A 23,640-nucleotide genomic window follows, 5' to 3' on the forward strand; every position below is an offset into this window, starting at 1 on the left:
GGTACATGTGCAAAACCTGACAAGCTGTAGATCTTACTCATTTGCCTCACTTTTTAAGAAATGCAGAAATAGTGATACTGACTTTGATGGAGATATACGGTAATATCTCAGCCTACTCTTACAAACAGATTTGGGGACGTACGAGGCATGGAATTATGGCCCTGATTTTGACTAAATAGTCCACTTTGTGTTCCTCACCCCGCTCCCGAATGTTTGTGGCAGTGGAGCTGTGGCCACCAGGATGACCGAGGAATGGCAGGAATGGCAGGATCGCGCGTGGGAGCCGAGACGCGCCCCCACGCACCAAGCCTGTTGTTTCGTGAATTTGTGCGGGTCTGCACCCCTAGGAAAAAGCAAAACCAAAAATCCAGCACAACTCCAAGGCACCGGACTCACCCGCGGCTGGCCCGCCTCAGCTCAGCAGGAAACGCGAGTCCCCCCGAAAGCAAAGCCAGGGAATGGGGGAGCGGTCGGGACGGGACGTCCCGTCCTGTCCCGTCCCGTCCCGGCGGGGCAGGCGGGAGGGAGGGAGGCGGGGAGGAGGGGTTTGGCCGGGGCCGGCGCCGGGATAAGAGGCGGGGAACCCTTCGGCGGCTCGGACGGACGGTGTTCTCCGGTGCCGTGCCGTGCCGTGCCTGTCTGCCGGCGGAATGGAGGAGCTGTACAGCAAGGCGGAGACCCTCGCCCTTCGGAGGAAGCACATCGGGTAGGGGCGGCGGCGGGGCCGGGAGCGGGGCAGAGGGGAGGAAGAGGAGGAGGAAGGTCTGTCTTTGGTGACAGCGCCCGTCCGGAGCCGCTCGGCGCTGCCCGGGAGCTGCCAGCGCTGGGCAGCCCCTCCGGACCCAGCGGGGAGGAGGGGCACACGGGCACACACAGGAGCTGTCATCCCTCTGGATTGCCGGGTCTCGGGGCCACCCGGAATTCCCTGGGCGCACGGAGGGATGCCGTCATTAGAACACTGCCCATCAAAGGCGTCATTCACTTTTCCAACAGATCAAAGCAAGCGGCCAGAATGTGGTACCCAGGTGTACGCCTAAAATGAGGCTGCGCAGGGTTGGGGTGGTTTTGTGCATGCACCTGCAAAGCAGCCGTGTCCGCTGAATGAACCTGTTGCTATTCCTTAAGCTGAGTTTAACTGAGGGGGTGCAGGAGGGCTGCCAGAGGTTGTGACCGATACTGATCAAGAAAAAGAATGTATCATCAGCACAGGAAATTGTGTGGCTTTGCAACACGGCTAGAAGCTGTGAGAAAGAAAGCAAACTACTTCACTATGCAGGAGTCACATTTACAAGTCCATAACCTCAGTATACCCAACAATAACTCTCAGACTTACCTGGAAACAACTGTGTTTATCCAAGTTCATATAAACACTGCTAAATGTTCAGAAGACTTTCCTTCTGCTCAGTAATGTCCTTCAACATAATTACATAGCTGGCACATTCTCCGAGAATGGGGGGGTTGGGGGGGGGGGGGGGCGGGTAAGAAATATAAAAGAGTGTTTAAAGAGTACTTTGGTTAATTTTATAAGGAGCTTGAGTTTTGCTGGAAGTCAGTGTGTTTGAGATGCTTATTAAAGGCTGCTTTTAAAGATTTTTATCCAAAGGAGATGGCAACAGTGTGAGGGTTTTAGGACTTGCTCAGCACCTCTGAAAATAAAGCCTGCAAGGCATTAGTGTTTTGTTCTTGACTGTGACCTCTATATGCTACAGCCATCCATTGCGTAATGATTTTTTTGGCTATAGCATAAAGCTGTGCTTAACAGCTTACTTTAGTCCCAGAGAGTGATTTGGCCATAGATGTCTGTAGGCATGTAAACAAGCAGAGCTCCAGCCCAGGAACACGGCAGGACATATAAGGACCTGGAAGGACGTGCAGACACTGTTCTCCTGTGAAATCAATTGCAGGCAGAGTCAAGCTTTGAAAACACCCTTATTAAAGACCAGCTTCTGTTCCCACTGTGCCTGGGGAAGTGCATGGCTTTTCACTGTGAGCAGGAGCTGTGCTTGACCACCACCTGAATGATTCACAAGCTTTTTTTGCAGAAGGAGGCAATTGTCTCCAGAGCTGCAAAAAAATCGACCTCCTTAGCACTCAAAGGAGGGAGAAAAAGTGAGGAAATTAAACTGGTATTATGTTTATTATGTTTTAGGCCTTCCTGCAAAGTTTTCTATGCCAAGGACCCTTTGAAGATAGTCCGTGCTCAGGGCCAATACATGTTTGATGAGAAAGGAGAAAAATACTTAGACTGCATCAACAATGTTGCACACGGTAAGCGGTTTGACTTGTGAGACTGCTTCTATTCCTGAACTTCCAGTAGGGATCAGGACACATTTCTGCCAAGTGGTGATGTTCAAGGTGCTTCTCTGAACGTCCCAGTGTGGTTCAGTAATTGACTAAACTGGCTTGCTAGTAATAACTAATAATTTTCTTCTTTAGTGGGCCACAGCCATCCGTACGTGATAAAGGCTGCAACAAAACAGATGGAGCTGCTCAATACAAACTCTCGCTTCCTGCATGACAACCTTGTTCAGTATGCACAGCGACTCACAGCCACCCTGCCTGAGAAACTCTCTGTTTGCTATTTTGTTAACTCTGGGTAGGTCTGAGTTGTGGTTTTTTATATGACTGTTCTTTATGACTATTTTGCTCCTGTTTGAGACAAACACTCAGGACAGCTTGGTCGAAATCTTACAAAGTAGGGCTTAGTAACATGCAACAAAAATCTATCCAGCACTGATCAAAACTTGCTTCCATTTGGAGCCATCATATTTAGAGGGATGGCTCAAAGCAAGAGAGCCAAAACATGAAACTGGCCTGCTGAATGGTATGCAAAAAAAACAAAAGTGGGGAGAGAAAAAAGCAAGAAGAGGAAATTAATCCTGCAAATTAGTGAATGTTATGTACAGACAGATCCTTCTGTAAATTGACATATAACCTTGGAAACAAGTTAGTCGTCTTCAGGCAGATTGGTAGTCTGTGATTACTTACATGTCCAAAACACAACCTGTGAGCAGAGGGGCTGTGACAGATCAGGCTTGAAGCTTGAGTCTTCTTCCAGGGTGCAGATTTGTGATGGTGCAAGCACTGGGGATAAAAGGAGTTGTGGACTGTGGGAGAGAGATGGGGCATTGCTTTTTGAGGGTTGGTGACTGCACTGTGTTCTCAGCTGTAGTTGGCCTCCTTTGTACCAAGGGGAGGTAAATATCCACAGGCAAACTGGGGGAGGGAAAGAAAGCATCTCTTTGTTTGCTGTTTATACAAAGGGCTGTTTTATCTTTGCCCCCTTACACGGCACTTATAGTCTCAACCTTAGCATTGCAATCTGTAGAGCAGCAGAGTCTGCTGTGTTGATTTCTCATATCCATAAGTGCCATGCCTTGCCTTCTGTCGGAATATCCTTTAACTGGGAGTGCTCCTTCACTGCTGTATCTGTTTCCATGCAGGTCTGAAGCAAATGATCTTGCTTTGCGACTGGCTCGGCAGTACCGTGGGCACCAAGATGTCATCACCCTGGAAAAGTAAGTGCACAGAGTAGCTTATGTGAGCACAGCCAGCAGCTCCTGCCACTGCTTCAGAAGCAGCTTTGCAGCAACCCCCTGCTGTTTGTACTCCGCTGCCTGCTGAAAGAAAAGCTTTGTTGCTTTTGTATTAGAACAGATCAGGAAATCCCTTTTTCACATTTGGGTAAACACAAGTTTTGAAGATCTCTGAAAAATAAGCTTGTCGGTCCCCCCAGAAGGTCAGTCACCTGTTAGAGGGCATTTCCCACAGACTCCCAAAGCAATTTATGCCAGAGACTTAAATGTTGGATTCAAAAGCAGTGAGTGGTCTGGCTACTGGGCTGCTCTGGAAAAGTGCTTTCTCTTCATCACGCATTGCTGGACACGTTTCATTTTGCTCAAATAAATATTCAGTGGTCAAGAAGAATGATCCTGTAGTTCTGCAGAAGTGCTGCAGTGATGCTCAGCTCTCCTTCAGTAAACACAAGTATGCACACAAAACCAAGGGACTGCAAAATCAGGAGGTGTTGGGAGGGCTGCCAGCCACAGGGTAGGTGGCTGACCACATTTCAGGGTTTTCCTATCCTAGATGCATCTGTAGGTTTGGTGATGTTGCTGTAGTGCTGTATTTTCTTCTCAGGTTGTCATTAGAAAGTCCAGGCAGAACAAATGCAAGGGCACATGTCTCTATCTGAGCAGCACAAAGCTTGTTTCACTCAGCTATATTCAGATCCCTGGTAGCAACACACTAACCTATGTGTGTTCTGCTAAGAAATCGTGACCTGCCTTTGGTTTGGCTTGAGATTTTCTTTGCTTCAAATTTATGGCTGAACAAAAGTGTTTACTATCCCCTGAATAGAGGTGCTACATGCTTTAGGCTCAAAAGGCTCTGATTCCTCATTTCTAAATCAGCTGGCTTCAACAGTAACCAGCTTTAGCATGCTCTGCAGTAGAAAACACTTATATTCCAACAAAATCCTTTTCCTGACAGTGGCTTCTGCCAAACCCTCTCATCTGCAATGCCTTCAGGGCAGATAGTGATGGGCTAATGCTGCAGAAGGTCCCCACTTCTCCTGAGAGTTTTCACAATGGTGGTGGGGTCTAGCTTGCAAAGCTTGGGCTGGCCAGAGTGGGGCCCATGGGGGAAATGAAGCAGCTGGAGCCACCTTTCAGCTCTAGGTAAGGCTGCTAGGGCAGCCACCTTCGAGTCGTGCAGTCCAGACATCATCTTGGCCTGTCCCCATGTTGGTATTTCATTTTATCCTGTCTCCAGTCTTGCTAGTGAATTAAAGTCAACAGCAATTTCATATTGTCTTTGAGGGAAAGACAGAAAATTAAATCAAGACCCTTCACAAACAAGGCTGCTGTGATGCAGATACAGTTGCTATTCTGGATGATGTATAGGCACAGCTGTAAATTTGGCTCTTCTATATATTTGGTGAAAAGTGACTTGGATATTTAACACTCACACAGTGCTTACCATGGCCATGTTACATCTCTGATCGACATCAGCCCCTATAAATTTAATCAGCTGGGAAAGGACAGCAAGAAGGAGTACGTGCATGTGGTAAGTATGGCTTTTGGTTTGTTTTGGGGTTTCTTTTGTGTTTTATTTTGTTTTGGGGATTTTGGTTTTTTGTGGTTTTGTTTTGGATATTTTTGTCACTTTGTCCATTACTCAGCACATTGTATTACCCACTTCTGGTGTAAATATATTTTCATTCTGTTTTGCTGATGCTAGTGTGCATATGCTCGGCTGATTTCAGTGGAATAAATACAGCAAAATTGTTTGCTTTTGGATTTCTAAGAAGGTGTTCACCTGTGGGGCTGAACACTTTCTTCGTTGTGCTACAGGTTTTCTTAGTCACTGCATTGTATAGTTACACAGTTTGATGGAATCAGCCAATATCCATTGCGTTGGTTTGGTTAAAGATATGCAGGACTTCCAGTCTAGTTCCAAAACTGGAAATGCAGATTGCACAAGTTTGCACAGCTTGGGGTACAGGACTCCTGAGGTGTCTAAGGGAGTGTTATTTTTCACATAAACTTGTGTATCTTAAAAAGACAAATTTTTTTCTCAGTCTAGAAATGTACACCAAGCAGGCCTTTCCTGTCTAGACCTCCTTGTGTTAACCACATTGCCAAAGTAGCACCCACCTTTTTGCACCACTTCCTCTCTCCTGGTTACTGAACCTCTCCTAACACCATTTGTAGAAGCTTGAATGTCTCACAGATTTGTACCATGACTAAAATGCCAGAAGGGAAGACTGGAAAACCCTACTCTCCATTTGCAGAAAGGGATCTTCTGTGAGAATCTGAAATAAGGATGGGTTACTCATTATTGTGTCTTCAGAGAGAGGAAGGACAGGCTTGAAAGATGGATGAGGTAGATGATGGTTCTTACAACAGCTGTGTTCAGTAATATTGAATTGGGCATGACAGGCCCAGATTGAGTTTGAGCTCCAGAAAGCATTTTTGCAATTCAAAGCAAACATTCAGGCTGTATTAACTCTTATTACCTGTTTGTGTGAAAAGCCAATAAAGTGGAACAATAGAAAAAGTTTTATGGAAGTATTGCCTTCATAAAAACAAATAAATAGATTGGTCTTTTCAGGCTCCTTCTCCAGATATCTACAGAGGAAAATCCAGGGAAGATCACCCAGATCCAGCAAGTGCTTATGCTGAAGAGGTGAAAAAGATTATTGAAGAAGCACAGAAGAATGGACGCAAGGTGTGTGTTCTGTGGTCTAGAAATGCTGAGGCTTCACCTATTTATTATGGCATGGGGGTGTGTAACAGGCAGCTAAGGACTTGTTTCTTTCCCAATTTCACGTGCTTCCCTCTCCCCTCGTTTTTCTATTCTGTTCAAAATGGGCCATTTTTCTCTCTGATGCTCTTATAATAATTTTTCTAGGCATCAATGAAAGGATCAATAATACAATTGTATATGAGCAGATACAATCAAAGCTCTTAAATTTCCTATTTTGTGCATTGAATCGGTACATTGTTAATATTGTAGGGAAAAGTTTGAGGCCAGCTGAGAAACTACATCACAAACTCTAGCAAAGATATATAAAAAAATCCAGGACGGACATGGAGAAAATCTATTGGAAAAAATCTCAATACTACATTTCTGAGCCTGTTTGGTTAAGATAACTTTGAAGTCATATAAAAAGGTGAAACTTTCACTCATACACGCTATGACCTTGACAAAAACAGACAGTTTCTGAACAGGTGTACCTAAAATGTGTGTTAATCTTTTATATGACGGCATTAGTGTGTTGAGACTTGTAGGGCTTGATCCACAACCCACTGAAGTCCCAGAAGACTTCAGCGGAGACTGGAACATGTTCCCTTCTAGTCCAACGGACTGACATCACCCCTCTTTTAGTTTCTTCATCAACCTTTTTTTTAATTCTCTACTAACGGACAGTTTTGTTTTTTCTTCCCTTGTTTCCTTTCTTTTGCACATTTCTTAGGTTTTGGTGGCATAGACCTGTGGCAGGACAAGTTGTGCCAAAGGCTCAGGCTCACCTGCCGTGGGAAGCCTCGTCCCCCTTGGCCGTGCGCTCACATGTAGTGTACGCCTCTTTACACCTTACTGCTCGGCTTGTTTCCAGGAAGACTGCGCCAGCTCAGAGACCTCTTGATGCTCAGGGAGGGGTTCACAAGTGGTGTGGGGATGCACTCCCTTAAATAGCAGACTTATGCTGAGACCTTGGGGTAATATTGTATCTCTGCTGCATAGACCTCTGCTGTTGGCAAGAACCGAATTTTGATGTTCCAGTGTGTCTGATCTGTTGTTCTTACCCTTCCTGACTTGAAATAACTTTCTTTTTCATTCCTAGCAACTGGAATTATTTCATCTGTAGAATTTTTCTCTTCTTTTGTCAAGTGCCTCGTGCTGACATGTTATTTGTGTAGTTCTATGCATTAGGCAGGGGTGCCCAAAGGCTAGCCACAGGTCATCTTACAGGTCAGCTTCCACCTACCTCTACCTGGTGTTCAGGATTCAACAAAAACCCACATATACCAGCAAGCTTTATTAGCCTCTTGTTGTGTGTGTTTCCTGTAAACTGGCATTTTTAAATAAATGTATGTAGCTCCCAGGAGCTAATCCAGCATCCACTGACACCAGGAAGCGTCATCCAGTTCAACACAAAGGATTAATGGAGATCCTTGCATTCCAATCAGGCTGCAAAGGTGGCCCTGGCTACTGCAAATTTGGGCACTCTGATTACAAAATTATTAAATCCTTTAGCCATAGCTGTTTTCAAGAGCTCTCAGTTGTCCAGCCCATTCTGTGGTTAAATTAAGGCCCACATTTAAACATTTATTTCTAGACTGTTAGATGTCTCTGCCAAGGCCAAGTAGATGAACACAGCTCTCACACGAGTTTGTCTCTTGTAGATTGCTGCCTTCATAGCTGAATCCATGCAGAGCTGTGGAGGCCAAGTAATTCCACCTGTGGGCTATTTCCAGAAAGTGGCAGAGTACGTACAGCACTTCAGAGGGGTGTAACGGGGAAATTAATCAAAGAAATAGCTTTTTTCACTATAGACTTATCTAATCAATTCAGCTATTAACATCTCCTGTTCTTGGCTATCTGTGGTTTATTTCTGCTTATTGAAGAGTATGATTTCAATTCAGTTTTTTTAATGGAATATTGTCAAATTTTTAGCTAGATAATTGTTATTCTTTTCCTATCTTGACTCCTCAGCCATAAGTTTGATGGAAGATGAAGTTAAACTAGTTATAATCCTACAGTATCATTACAGTACTCCTATTTGACATTAAAATGTCAATTTTTTTTTCATGTAGCATACTAAAAATTTCATAGCTATAAAATAGCTATAACTGTATTCTTTCTTTTTTTCCTAACTTGGTCTCACACTGCAGAATTTCTGTGATGCAGACTGGCTTGTCCTTGATTGCCTACTCGTGTTCTGCAGCACTAGACTTTCAAGGTATTGTGATTCTTTCCAGGTATGTGCGTGCAGCAGGTGGAGTGTTCATAGCTGATGAGGTCCAGGTCGGCTTTGGCAGAGTTGGGAAGCATTTTTGGGCATTCCAGCTGCAAGGTGAAGACTTTGTGCCCGACATTGTCACCATGGGAAAGCCCATTGGCAATGGACACCCTATGTCTTGTGTGGTCACAACAAGGGAAATTGCTGAAGGTTTTGGTGCTTCTGGACTGGAGTATTTCAATACAGTAAGTTCATAGGTGAAGCTTTGCCTTTTTTATTTTTCTTTTGGTCTGCATTTACCAGTTAGAAGTTCTCCAGGTGATCCAGATAACACCTGCAGCAATCACTGCATTACATTACTAATAGCTTGAGCCAACCACAGTCTGGTATCTAAATGCAAGTGGAGAGGCTTTGAAATATGCTCTGTATCAAGTGTTACATCATCATAGGGACCAGAACAAGCTCTCTGGCTGGTCATGCACCTCAGCTCATATCCATACAGATAAATTCTTCCTTATGCCTCTTTCCCTCTCCCCACTCTGAAATGTTGATTATGTAAAATTTCATTTTCTAGGATAGGCTCTGTGCTGGTGGAGCTCATGACCTGGCAGACCTTTCTCTGCAACTCACACTTAACAAAACAGGGATCCTTTACCAGAAAATATTTCATCTGCATGCATGCCACAGAGGTTCAGTCTTCTCATTTATTGAGCCTGACTCAGGCTTCTTCCCAGCTACCATGAATTCTCCTGTTTTAAATGGAGTTTATACTCTCTGGATCAAAATCTATCAAATCTATCACCCACTGCTCTTCCCAGGAGCATTTTGCCTGCACGTGAAATCAGCTGAATTCTTCAGTCCCGAGTTCTTCAAATTACTGTAACCTGGAGCAGAGGGAGAGGGAGCCCTTCCCTTGCCCAGATGTAGGGGATGGTGTTCCACAGCCTGAATGCCACAAAATCCCCACCTTTCTGAGCTTTCCTCATGACATGCCAAGCAGGAGAGGGCAAGTGAAAGCAATGTGGATAGCCACAGGTGAATGTTTTGTTTTGATAGGTTTTGATTTTTATGACATGTTTTGTCTTTGCTTTCAGTTTGGAGGCAATCCAGTGTCTTGTGCCATTGGTTTGGCTGTGCTGGATGTAATAGAGAAAGAAGATCTCCAGGGGAATGCCACACGTGTAGGAAATTATCTCCTGGAGTTGCTGGCTGAGCAAAAGGAGAAACACCCCTTGGTGGGAGATATCAGGTGGGTGCATTACAGCAATGTCAGAGAAGAAAGTAACTGTGCTAGAAAAAGTGACAAACATGGTGGGAGTGGAGCACAGAAACATGCCATGATTTTGCTACACCTTTCTTTTAAAATGGTCTGCCCAAATCTGGTATTGTAAGGATATATATATATATATATATAAAAATATATAAAAGTGTGTGTGTGTGTATATATATATTTATATATTTATATATATATATATATATATATATATATATAAAAGTTGTCCATCTGTCTGTTTAATTACTTAGAAGCATAGCCACTAAAAAAAGTTCTGGGAGAGTAGGGGAAAGCGCCATCCACATGCAATAACCAAGATGTCAGCACACCGTTGTAATCATGCAGACCTTGTTAAAATCTCTGGGATTTCCTTGGGAGATGTTACAATGGATTTTCCTCATCTCATGTTACTACCATTAATAATTGCCTTCAGGTTTTTCTGGGGGAAGAGGTTGCGTTGCAGGGGTTTTGTACTTCTTTTTTTGTCTCCCTGGCTTGTGATTTTCAGGATTAGCATGAAAGAAATTATTCCATCATTCTTATCTGGCCACACAGCATTATTGAGCCAGGTATATTTATTTATCCAGAAATACCTGTTATCCCCTTTGATTGTGTGAAGTTGCCAAAAGGTGACCAAAGACAAAGTCTCCTCTCTCATTCTCCTTCCCCCATTTGTGCTTCAGGGAAAGGAATTACAGTTGTTAGAAACAGGTATTGCATTTGCAGCAGAAGGTTTGGGTTACTGGCACTGAATTTCACTTGTCTCTACTTTTCTTTTCTACTCCAGGGGTGTTGGATTGTTTGTTGGAGTGGATCTGGTGAAAGATAAGCAGAAGCGAACACCAGCCACGACTGAAGCCCTTCATCTTATTTACAAGTAAGTGGTTCTTAAAGACTGTGTGCAGTGATCAAACCCTCCTAATATTTTCCAGCAGTTAGTCACTAATTTTACTTTCAATTTGTGTAATTTTTGGTGACATAATACTAAAAAAAGAAAGCTTTCAAAATCTGTCTCAGCTTGAAGGAAGTGACAGGACACAACATAGTTTTTAACCTGTATCTAACACAGGTATTTCCTCTTTCCACAGACTCAAAGAGCATAAAATCCTTCTTAGTGCAGATGGACCCTACAGGAATATTTTAAAATTTAAACCACCAATGTGTTTCACAATGGAGGATGCAAAACATGCAGTGGAGACACTTGATGCACTTCTTACAGGTACGTGTGCTCTAGGGCTCAAAGGAACACTCTTTGTTCATTTCCCAATGGAACACCATCATAGCCTAGGCCATTACATGCAAGGGAAAGTAATCAACTGTGTTTCTTACCATCCATCAAACTGCTATGCTCAATGCCAATTATTATAAATATATACAAAGCCCCCCCGTATGTATTTCATCTAAAATTTTAGACAAAATCCTGCTCTTGAGCCTTTCTCTTACAGACTCAATGTTATTACTCATTCCTGGTCACATATGCTGTTTGTTAAGGAGTGAATATATTCATTCAGCACGGGCCTGAAAGACACTGCAGATACACTGGTGTAACTTTCCATAATGTGCTCTACCTTTTCTTTTTTTCTTTTTGTTTATTTTTTAACTAGAGTACTGGAACGTGATTGTCTCACTCAAATTTACCCTGGAGGTTTTCAGGCTCTACTTTTTTTACCTGAGGACCAACCCAGGGGAAAATAACATCAGTTATACTGTTAGCATGAGGGCTCTTGGAGCCTGTTATGCATTAAATGCTCCCAGCTTGTGAGAATATAACAACTAAAGTTAGATTTCCATGAACCTGCTGGACAAAGGCATAATTCTACTCCAAAAGGTTTCTCTGATTCCCCGTGCTACAGTGAGGTTGCTTTTTTTATTATTTTCTCTAAATACCCCCAAGCTAGACAGTCCTGACAGATTAATCACATTGCCTCAAGAAACGTTTCAGGAAGTACTCATCACTCTTCAATTATTCTTCTGTGTGATAAATGGGTAGAGGAATAGCTGATTTTTTTAACTTCAGGCAGATACTAAATTGATGGTATGCTTACTTCCCCCCACTTCTTTTTAATTTAATTATTTTATTACTTTTTTTTTTCAGAACTGGAAGAGGCCACTGGAATGAAGACAGAAAATAATGCATCTACAAATGTGCAGTGTAAAAGAAAAGTATGTTTTAACTTTTCTAATTCTTTTTTCAGACAGGTGTTTGGCAAAGTAAGTATAAATTACTTGGTAGAGCATGCCTTCATTTTTGGTAGTGTGAGTGGCTCTGTGCCTTGAAACTGAGCTCGGAGAATAACTCACTGCTAGAAACCTGAGAGGATTTACCCTGTCTCACTGGGGTAAATCTAAAAAGAGCTGAGTAATCCAGACCAACAAAATGTTACAGACAAGCCACCCGCCTTATCTGCTTGTGTGCAAACAACACCAACCAGACTTTGGGCTGCACAAAGTCATGAGCAGTCAGCAACTCTTGGTTCTTGGTATTACCTGCTACTGAAAGATATTTGGCTTTCTAAGCGAGCCTGCAGCCTGGAAGGTGTCCAGGTTTTCAGAGAGTTCCAAGGATTTTGTTTCCACCATAGCTCTTTGGGTATGAATGGCTGACACACATCCAAATTAGGACTTCTTAGGTTGCAGCCCCAGCTCTGGATAAATCACATATGATTTCTCACACCCTTAAAAACATGTCACCCTCTCTACAGGAAAGTTTGCTGAACTGTCCCTTGGTGGATTTTCCACTGGTGCTGTAGGGATGGGAATGCAATAGCTCAGCTGCCATGGGGTGTGAAAGTTAAGCAGAGACCTGATGAGTAATTTGCCATATGTCTAGATTTTCCTAGGTTTGGAGTGCAAGCCTACTCCACAGACATTTTTACACAATCAGTTAAATTTCTTTTAGAACTAAGAAGTTGTGGCAATAATAGAGAGCTACCTCATGGGAACCAGGTCCAGTGGGTGCCTGGTGGAAGACACACACATGCCTCCACTGACATGTCCTTTCTGTTCCAGACAAGTGAAGAGAGTTCTCAACCAGAAGGTGCCAGTGAAAGCGTTGGCCACATGAATGGAGCTGCCTGCCGACAAGAGAATGGGATTTATTCGAAAAAACGCTCAGTGCCAAGTAAAAGAATAAGAACATGAGGAGGGACAGTCTCTTCATTCCGTTTGAATTTGTGTCCGTCTTGCTTTGGAGATGAAGAGTGCAATAGTCTGAGTCCTAGGATCTGTTTGAAGCCTGGTCATGCCTTTCATAAACGGGCTGGATTCCTATTAGCTTCAGTAGGTTTAAAATACCTTTTCAGATACATGAGAACTGTGCCATGTGGCTTGAAATCTAGATGTGACAGAATGGACAAGTGATACAAGAGTACCTTGGTGCTGATGGCAGGAGTGACATAGGTACATAAACTTGGTGAAAACTGCAGATTTATCCATGTTATGCAGAATCCGATTCGCTTAACTGCCATAAAGCAAATGCCAATCCTTTTAAGTTTAAAAATATACGCTTAACATGCTATTTTTACAATATTTTAAATTTCAATATGTAATATTGAGATGTTAATTACTTCCCATGTTTTAATGGCTGAATTCACTAAACAATGCTTGAGAAAGAAATCATTATTATCTTCTAGTGCAACTTAGGTCCTATGGACCATATTCCCAGCTGATGTAAATTGGAGTAGCTTTGCTAATGTCAGCAATGCTCTACTAAGAGTCTACAACTCTATGTGTAGAGACACAATGTCTATGCAGGGCGCTCTCGCATAGATTCAAGGAAAATAAAGAATCTAATTTTCTATGAATAAAGCAACTTTTATAAATATTTATGTAGAGTAAGATTTTAAATTTTTTTCCCTAGAGTTTATGGATTGGATCCTACCAGTCTATAAAATATGCAAGTAAAGTATATATAATTTCAGACGCACTGATTGACTGAATTTAACCTGAAGGTGTCTAAAAATGAGGTTACCAGGGGCAGGCCAGCTTGCATTCCCATGGATTTGAGTTGTTTTGAGAGTCATGGGAATTGCTGCCTGATCCTGTCAAAGCGGTGCTGGTACTTTTTGTCAGTGGTGATGAAGAGTTGCACACCAGTTCCGTGGGATCCTGACACATAAATGGTGACACTGGATAGGTTACTGAAAGGAGAGGACCACTGCATAAATCATGCATGCAACCAGTGCCCATCTGTGCTGCAGATACTTCAGGCTGACCCTCCTCACTGTCAGTGCTAAATTTCAATGACAGCACACAAGCCCTTCTTAATATATGAACAGCTCCATGCTATGGAGGACACGGAGGGCTTTCCAAATAGTTTGTACTTCAAAAAAAAATACAAAGTGTATTTATTTCCTCTTCAATCTTAATACCCTAAATTCTGCTGTTTCCTAATTGCTGCTAATTATCCTACTGATACGACTGAAATTGAGCACTTTATCTAATTTCATGTTTTCCACAATTTGCTGCATTTATGTCCATGTTTCTGGTGTAACTCTTTCCAACACCTTCAATCTGGCTTCTTTTCTCCTTCATGATCCTTGAACAATTATTCCATAAAAATAAATCTCTTTGTAATTATGATGTCCTACACAAAGAAGTTTTTTGTTTGTTTGTTTTAATTTTATTCTGCAGTAACACCTATTTGCTGAGGGAAGTAACTTCAGTTTTAGCTGGAGGTTGTCCCTCTGCCAAGGCAGAACTGGCTAGGCTGTGTTTCCCTGAGGCACTCAGCTGTTGGCAGCTCTTACCCTTCGAGCCAAATGTTGCCTCAGCTGCCACAGTTCATTCCCTGCTAACTCTGCACCAGGAAGGACAGGTCTTTTCCAAAAGGAAACTGCACAAAGAATTAAGTGAACTTAATTTGGTACGTCTAAAGGCACAGTTTAAGTCGCTCCCTGTATGGAGTGCCATGACTTATATTTCACCTTATCCACTGTGTGCAGCAACAAGCAAGCAAATACTTGTGTGATTTATTAGAAGGCTTAAGCCCAAAGGCACAGAGCCCAGTGCCAGTCTGTACTATGACACCAGCTGTTGTGGCGGGTCATTAATATTAATTTTCAAAAGTATGTCAAAGAATTAGACTTAAAAAATCTGATTAGCTTAAATCTAAGGTGGGGTGCTTTGAAGATTGAATCCTCATAAACACAAGAGGCTTGTGCCTCTCTCCTTCTCCCTGTACCTGTGCCTTGGTTCTGCACATGCTCAAAATATTTGGAGCAACCATTGCTCCAATCCGTGTGTGTTTTTCACCCAGCTTCTGCTTCACAAGTCAGGAAGTTCTCTACCTGTTGGCTCTGTTCATTTTGCAAAGTGCAGGTTACCCAGAAAAACTAAGTGCTCTATTTCCTTTAACAAGAGAGGATATCACTCCTGTGATGCACACTAAAAAGAGCCACAATCATTTAAATGGAGGAAACAATCCAACAGCTACCAAGATTTGAGCTGGACCTACTAAGCTTACTATTACTGCATCAATATCTCACAATATCCCACAGCATCTCAGAGCCCACCCACACGATTATGCACATTCCCTGCTGTGAAGGCCTTGCTAATTAGAAGAGCCTGACTAAAGGATGAGAGAGTGGAAGAAGAAATAATTAAGGTTAAACACAGGGACCACAGTTCCAGTCAGCTGAACTGATCAAATATATTCCCTCCACTAAACAGGAAAAGCTTTTTTCCCCCTTTCCAATTCCATCTCCCTTTTTTGTTTTTCTACCTCTCCTGTCCTGGCTGTCCAAGTCCTGGTTTTAGCCATGTATTTCCACCTCCACCCAGCCCTTCCAGTCATCAGACAACTCCATAAGCCAGTTGCACTCACTAACCTTGCAGGATAAATATAAGACCACACCTTTTTCCCCCAAGTTTTCTGGAAGGCTAAGGAAGAGGCTCATGAAGGAGTAAGAGACAGTGGAGTGAGGGAAAGGCAGGAATCCATCCCAAGTGGGCATCCCACTGGAGTTAGTCACTTGTATCTTCACTCTAGCTCATCATCCTACTGGAATCCCAATCAGGATAATTTTATTGAATTCTCATAGTTTGCCACTTTGCCCATCATTTTATATTGCACATTTATGAATTTCAGCAAGCAGAGCAGTTGGAACCAGGGAACAAGGAAGGGCAGTGCTTGCTGCAAACACCGATGAAAACGTGAGAGTCTGAAGGCACTGCCAGTTCTGCTGCATTAAAAAAAGCAGGGCTGAGGCTCTGTGGAGGCAGGGAGCTGTGCCTTAGACAGCACTGCTCAGGAGAGAAGAATCAGCACCCAAAGTTGCCAATGTCAGCATGACACTGCAGAACTGCCAGGGAAACAGGGTGTGATGCCACATGTCCTCATCCGGGGAGAAAAGCCTCAGCCTTCCCTCTGTAAAACATTGAAATGGGACGACTCTGAATAGAATTATTCAGGGGTATTATATTTTGTCTGTTGCTTTTTAAATGAATGGTTTTTAGACATACAGCAGATGTCCTCTTCTCAGATAATACATTTGTAATCTTCACAACTGTTCAGCTTGGTGGCTGGGAAATAACAGCCCCAACACAGAAGGGAAAGTCCAGGAAAGTCCTCCCCATGTACAACCAGAAGCAGCAAGCTCTGATTATAGCTCATAAAATAAGGGAGGTAAATAAAGGGGACCAAGGGACATGCCTGAAAAACTTATTTTATATGTGTCACTGCAATGCACAAGGCATTTTTGTTAAAAAAAAAAAAAAAAGTAAAACAGAGAGAACACTTCTTTTTTAATACGGTAAAATTTGAGTTAAATGTCTAACTGGGGCAACAATTTCAGCACCAACATGCAAAAAATCACACCTAAGAAATAGTCATAAACACCCATCAGAAAAATATAACTAAGTGGATGCTCTTGCAAAATTAATTTGTACAGGTATTTCTTGGAGAGTAAGCCCCCACTGCTGCAGCTACTCTAAGCTAAGAGCTGGAAAAAACAGAATGTGTCAAAGAAGAGGCAGTAGGTAATATATTAGAGAAGACCAAATAAGGCACTGGGACGTACAGGTATGTACTGGGCAGATACATGGAAGCCTGTTGTAGCTGCACCTTTGGGCTTTGTCTCCATTTAATAAAATAACTTTGAAAAAACCTGGTGACTTATGCTTGCAAGCAGGGCAAACTAGCTCATAGCAGCAGAAAGGTTGGTTCTATTTTCCAGGTTTCTCAGTGATGCCTTGAGTGTTCTGGTAGTGCCTCTTTTCCACCTGGCCCTGGCTGTGCTGCTGCCAGCCAAGCTCTGCCAGAAGGATTATGCAAGGGAGCACAAGGCCAAGTGACAGTGGTGGGATTTCCCTATCTCTGCTATCCACACACATTCGTATTTTCCTCCCTGGAACACTTGATTTTGTTCTGGTTCAGCAGAAAAGCCGAATTAGAAGAGGCAAGGTACACCTTTGCATTTCCCACTGACTTCATGCCTGGACTGTGCTGTCTCTGTAAGCTCCAGCCTCCAGAGATGCAGGGTGTCTGACAAAGTCCAGGAGAGACAGCTCTGCAGAGGAGGGCTCTTCATGCCAATATTTCAAAAGGAAAAACATTTGGGCCTAAATGAATGCCCAAGGTAGAAAGCACCAAAGGTTTAGAGCCCTCAGTGAGCTCTGCAGCTAAAACAGGTTCCAGCCTCTCCACTCTGCTCACAGCCATTCATGTGTCTCAGGTCAACACTGCTCCAACATCACAATGGCACAGGTTTACAACAATGTGGAATTTCAAACTAAATTAAAGGAAGGGGAAGGGGAAGAACATGAAAAAAACGTGTTTTGGCACAGCACTGAAGATTGCTAAAAGTCTTTAATAATCGACAAGGCCGAAAGTCCCGAGGTCACAAGAAAACCTGGAAAGGATTCCTGGCTTCAGCCCACTATTGATCCATTACATGGCTCATACAGTGACTTAACATCTTGATGTCTCTATTTACTCCCACATGTGAGAGAAGCTGTAATAACCTTAATTATGGTTTGTAAAGGTTAATCACCTTATCAGGAACGATACTGAGGATACAGGACTGCAAGACTCAAAGTATAATTAGCTCAATTTACTTGTTTGGAATGATCTCATTTTATTCCTTACTTGCCTGTGATTTTGTCAGGGAATAAACCCCTATGATAGGCAGGACATATTCAGAGACTGACTATGTGAAATATCAGGAAGAAATGAAAAGACACAACTGCAGGACCATGACACAAGCAGTCTGGCTAGCGTCTCCCAGGAATCTTAAAGGTCTGTAAATATATTTTCAGTTGCCAAAAGATACTTCAAACAAATAGAAGGCTTTTTGGTACCCATTGCTTAGTTTCTTCATTCTAGTCACAAAATAAGGCATGAAAGGAGTTCATCTGGAAAATGTGCTGCTAACACGCTCCAGTGGCTGGCTCTTGAGAACAAAGGTTTCTGTTCACAGCACTTATAACCAGCTCTCAATTAAGTTAGCTTTCTTCTATTCTCCATTAGGCAAAACACAGAGCTTATAAATCATAAATAAACGAGACTATAAGGACAGACTACATTTTGCACATTCACCTTTGAAGAACAGAATTTGAGTGCAGGTGAGACCTACAAATCTCTGAGGGACAGGACCAGATTCCCTTCCAAATTATGCCTCTATGCAGAAATAATCACAGCACTTAATGCTGCTTTCTTAACTCACAATTAAATGAGGACTCTGGTTTTTTGTCCAAATGGCAGTGAAATAACTTCCAGTATAAGCTAGATTTGATCCCAGAAAGTTTTTTTCTGACATTGATGTGTCAATATAACAAATACAGGTAAGGAGTGCATCTCCATTCTTTTGTCTAAAGTGCCTGAAACTACTTCCCAATTGATGGGAGAGGTTGGAGAGTTACTTGCAAGCGCTGTAGGAAACTACTTGCCCAGAAATGCATGTCTTCATATAAAATTCAGGAGACTTTTTCTTCATGCCTATTTTCTTACTTGCTTCATCCCAAAGAGCATCCTCTTCTCTCTTTACCACACCAACCCGACGCTGTAAATCTTTTCCCAGTTTGGATTTGAGAGCAGGGGGATGGGACACACTGGACAGCATGCTAAGAGGGCACTTCATATTGGAAACATTTCCTCCTCCCATAGTACAATCAAAGCAACATAAACCTTCAGGTGCTTGCTGCTGGTACCCATCTCCAGGTATATTTTTTCCTCACTTTATTTTGCTTCCAGCATCATAAAGTTGCCAAACATCTTCTTCCTCCTTGTCTCTCAAAAATTTTCCATCCACTAACAATACTGCCTTCTGTATAAACTTGTTATTTTACATTCCAGAAGAACAGTCCAGAAGAACAAATAGCAGCTGTTTATACTAGCATTTCTTCTGGAAATACTGTGTGTGCATGTACGTTATGCATCTATGAGCAGGTTTTTGTGTGTGTGTATATATATATATTTATATACATATATGCACAAAAGCATACAGAAAAATGTATACAGATGTGTTCCAAAGCAATTTATCTGTGAGGCAAGCTCTTTATACTCAATAAATGTAATATGAAACAGAGAGAACTTTCATCGGACACATTTTTGAGATGAAAAAAATTTATTTTATGAAGGGAGGGGGGCTTCAGAGACTAATACTAACAGGAGAACCCTTTAAGAATACCTCATCATGCTGCTGTCATGGGAAAAGTTGTTTCCACAGATGGCAAATAAAAGGAAAAGACAGTAAGATATCTGTAGGCCAGTGCTGGAAAAGAAGGAAATACCATTTAGGTACAAATCCTGAAAAACAGAGACTTAAAAGTGGGATTGACAAATTAGACTGCATTAAGAACAATGAAGCTCTCACTTAAGTGTCCAGGTCTTGATTACATGCCATTCCTCAAACTGAGAAATTTTTACACCAAAACATGTAAATGGATTAACCTGGTTTACCTATAGGTTTAATACTGTCAGAAATGGGGTTTTTGTAGAAAACCTCTCAGCTAAAAAGTGCATAAGAGAGCCTTGAAACATTAAATGCCTAGAGAGTGCCTGTAAACAAAAATAGCAAGGGTTCTTCACACAGGAAAATTGCTGGAAGCTACAACCACTTTGCAAACTTACCTGCAGTTCTTGTGGCAGAGCTTATCTTCCCTGCTAAAACTGGCAACACGGTGTCTTAGGCATCAGGATTCCTGGTCCTGAGCTTTCCTGAGCTAGAGGGGCTCTGCTCTGGGGGTGAGAGGGGGGCTGTAAGACTCTGCACCTGCAATGATGCTGCAGGCTGCAGAGTGCTGCTCAAGTGTCTGCGACCAGTGCTCCACATGGATTATTGACCTCTTTGGAAACAAAATTCTTTCTCAACATGTAAAACTATGGCACCTCCAGAGGAATATTTACCAGAAGACCCAGGATCCTCAAAGCTGCCTAGAGGAAAAACTGTATTGTAGAGAAAATTTGTATCGTAGAGAAAATCTCTATTGTAGAAAATTTCTACTTGCTTTTCCTCTCACTCCCTCACCACCTCCCTCCAAAAAATATGTCTGGAAAAAAATGAGCACAGCTAACTTTCCTCATCTCCCTTCTCTAAGGCCACTCACAGACTGCCCTCCCTCTGCCTAGTTTCAAGGCAGGCTTCTAGGCCAATTGCTAGGGAGCTGAAAGTCAAAGATGGCAGCTTTGGCAGGTCAGTAACAATCCCCCGTGCCTGCTGAATGGTGAATTACCTCAAGACAGTCTGTTCTTTCTCCCCTGTTTTTCCAGGCTGGTTTCTATTCAATTAACTGCTTTGTACTTGCACAGTGAAGCAGCTCCCCAGCCTGCCCAAGTGCCGCCTTCCCTTCTGCACTAACACTCCCCAGTCACACCTGCATTTTCCACCACTGTGCTTTTGCCTTCTCTGCATGAACAGCACTTCATTTGCAACACCTCCTTGCAGAGCTTTTGGCTCGTTCTGGCTGATCATGACTTGCAGCAGGCTGCTCAGGGGAGAAGGTTGGTGGCAGCTGAGCCACGGGCAGGAAGAGCGGATCACACCGGGAGAAAGTGGTGACACATTCCAGCCCAGGGGCAACGGGTTGTCTTAGGCAAGAGGCAAACAAGAAACAACAACAAGGAAGCAGAGAGTCCTACAAATAAGCACCTCCCAAGTGCACAACAGAAGGACAGATGGAAGAAATCTCTGCCAGCCAATGGAGCATGTAGCAGCGCCAGTATATTTCCATACCATGCAAATGTCTGTGAGGGGATCGACACAATGCAGCTCCCAGTGCAGACCTGCTGAGGGCCTTAGAGCAGCAGCACTGCCTCATCTCACACCCAAGAATCCCCACTGAGGATGCTATGATGGCTTTCTTGAACTGGTTGAAGTTTTTTGACAGTACACAAGTGTTGCCTCCATGAAACCCATGCAGCTCCTGATGGTGCACGATGTCTGCCTCACCCCTGCTGCTACTGAACAAAAAGGGAGGAGGTGCACCAGTTACTTAACAAGACCTCGTTCCATTGGTCTGAAAAAAATTCCTCTTTCTCACAGCAGCAGGAAATTTAATTTTGCTCTGCCTATCTTCCAAAATTTTTTAAGTCTCATAATTTTTCCACAATAGCAGTGGAAAAAATGGTCTCATGACTCTGTTATCAGACCATTTTATGTAACATGTTTGCAGTGAATGATTAAACAAAAAGATTATTGCTTAGTAAGTTTTGAGTAGTTGCCCAGAAATCACGCATGCAGAGCCAAATACTACCGTTGATGTTGAAGCACTTTCAAAAGGATTAACTCAAGCAGACAGTGCCAAAATTCATCCTTTGAATAGGGAGGTGTGCTTGCCATTGAAATGCCAGCAACAAAGTCAACATTGATCTGGAACTTGACACAAAATGCACCAAGAACGTCATTCTCCTGCTGCTTTAGAGTCAGTGCTGGTGGACGCTGAAGGACAAGGATGTGGCAATGAAGGTGGAGATGGCCACGGTTTGGGAAAATGGGAATGTGTAAGGTCATGCCTTTGACAGTTCTCTCTGTGTTCCCTGCAGGAAAATCGAAAACATTCACCAGGCTGCTCTGGAATAATTTACAGCTGTACTGCTATGAGTGCTGTCAACAGAGATTGCATTATTTAAGTTTCAAATGGTCTCTGAGTTGCTGATTCCTTCACAATTTTCAGATCAACAGTTCTGTTATAAATACTTGGTCATACACTATCACAGGAGAATTGACAAGGTTCTCTATTATTTAGAAAATATGGGGGGGTTAGTGCCAGCTCACAAAATGTTGTGAAAAGCAAAACCAAATTGAACTACAAATGCCACTGCAGATTTTATAACTAATTATCTTTATTAAATGTTTTTGCAGTTTGCTCAAGTCTAATGGAACGACTTGTCTGTACTTGTAAGTTAATTCTGACCAGGACAGAGCAAACGTACTTTGCAATAACTGTTGCAGAATAAGTCATGTGTGAAAACTTGTTCTGGAATCAGTCTGCCTCCTTCCATTTTAGATAAATTCACTCACTCTGAAAGGAAGAATTTGGGATCTGACACATATCAGAATCGAGATCTCTTTTTCAGATGTACTTGAGTTTTGACATTTTCTCTCACTGTTCTTCCTTTTCTAGTAGGCTTTTTGATATACCTTTAATTTAGCCCTGCAGTGAGGATAAAGGGAATAATAAAAGAGAAGGGAGTTCTTCTGGAGAATATCTTATTGATTAATTCCTGCTGACATCCTTGAGTTCTACAGCAGATATTGTAACTAATGTTCTTAGGGTATCTGTACATTTAGGTTCAGAACTTCAGGACCACAGTACCCAAGACCCTTTTGTGTTTTGCATAGCAGACTCTGTCTCAGTAACTCTGAAAGGAGCAGGGAGAGGACCAGCTTGTACACTACAGCTGCACAATGAATGACCAGGACATCCAATAACATTATTTTTAGAGATATCCACAGTTTTGCTCAAAATTTTGGTTGCCATAGTCTTCTAGAGGCTCTGAACACAGCAATGAGGACACTGGGAATCAGAATCAGTGGCTCTTTAGACAGGGTTTTACTCTTTTTGCCTGCAAGAGAGATTAGAAATTAGCTCATTTCCAGCAGGCCAGAACTGCTTACTCAATAACTTTTAACTCTCATAGAATGGGATGGTCAGCCTCCTCCAATGGGGCTCATAAAGTCAAAAAGGAAATATTTCTCTGTGTATGCAGCCACTCTTTCTATTGGGAATGTTTGAACAAAAAACATGTATTAAAAGGAAACATAATAAAAATTCAAAATAACGTCAATAGATTACTTCAGATCATTCAAGGCAGCCAGTATTTCTTTTCCTTGGCTCTAGTTCTGACAGTCCTAAAAGCTGGTGCTCTGAACAAAATGGGTGATTGTATCCTAGCCCTGGATTAGCCAGGCAGGAAGCCCATTTTTCAGTACTGGGCTCTTGACACAAAGCATACACCTGGGGTGAGGATTTGATGGGACAATTTTAGGCTGGCTACTACCAGATCAAAACCAATGTGGTCACAAGCCACCTGAGCTGATTCAGTACATAAACAGCTAATTAAATTTTGGGGACAGAGAGAGTGGAAGTTTATTTTGACAAATGTTATGCTGGATGAGGCTTATACTGTCCTAGTGCAGATAGCATAGTCTATGAACTCTGTGTGATGTGCTTTGGTGAATTTGACAGAAATTCAGTCATCAAGTGTATTCATCTCATCTCTGTGGAATCATGGCTCCAGAATGCTTCAGAAGTGAACAGAGGAAGTATCTGGTCCTGGACGATGTGCCTGAGGCCAGAACTTAGATACCAGTTTGACACAGTGCCCAGAAAAGGCATCCAGTTCTCTGGAAAAGCTGCAAGTCTAAATCACCACACCAGGACTTAGGTGATCCTCAGATTGTGCAGGTGAAGAATGCTGCTGCAGAAGATACCCAAAGCAGTTCACTGCTTTGAACATGCC

The 23,640-nt window shown here is 42.6% G+C and overlaps 1 protein-coding gene across 1 annotated transcript; it reads left to right on the forward strand.

The window, feature by feature from the left end:
• Nucleotides 1–581: 581 nt before the first annotated feature.
• On the forward strand, nucleotides 582–13,565 carry ETNPPL (ethanolamine-phosphate phospho-lyase). Its single transcript, XM_084203770.1, has 13 exons — nucleotides 582–706; nucleotides 2,150–2,268; nucleotides 2,437–2,596; nucleotides 3,444–3,518; nucleotides 4,974–5,067; nucleotides 6,115–6,231; nucleotides 7,911–7,993; nucleotides 8,487–8,712; nucleotides 9,562–9,716; nucleotides 10,528–10,617; nucleotides 10,829–10,959; nucleotides 11,836–11,903; nucleotides 12,750–13,565. Exons 1-13 carry the CDS (start codon nucleotides 651–653, stop codon nucleotides 12,879–12,881), a joined length of 1,506 nt encoding a protein of 501 aa, XP_084059896.1. The 5' UTR covers nucleotides 582–650; the 3' UTR covers nucleotides 12,882–13,565.
• The last annotated feature ends 10,075 nt before the right edge of the window (nucleotides 13,566–23,640 follow it).

Source organism: Fringilla coelebs (genome assembly GCF_963513975.1).
Source record: "Fringilla coelebs genome assembly, chromosome: 4".
NCBI classification, from domain to species: Eukaryota; Metazoa; Chordata; class Aves; order Passeriformes; family Fringillidae; genus Fringilla; species Fringilla coelebs.

Bases quoted from the DNA above. Each gene is read 5' to 3' on its own strand.
- ETNPPL (XM_084203770.1), top strand. From the start codon at position 651: ATGGAGGAGCTGTACAGCAAGGCGGAGACCCTCGCCCTTCGGAGGAAG. The intron at 6,232-7,910 runs GTGTGTGTTCTG...TGTCTCTTGTAG, and splicing joins CACAGAAGAATGGACGCAAG to ATTGCTGCCTTCATAGCTGA. The intron at 9,717-10,527 runs GTGGGTGCATTA...TTTCTACTCCAG, and splicing joins CCCTTGGTGGGAGATATCAG to GGGTGTTGGATTGTTTGTTG.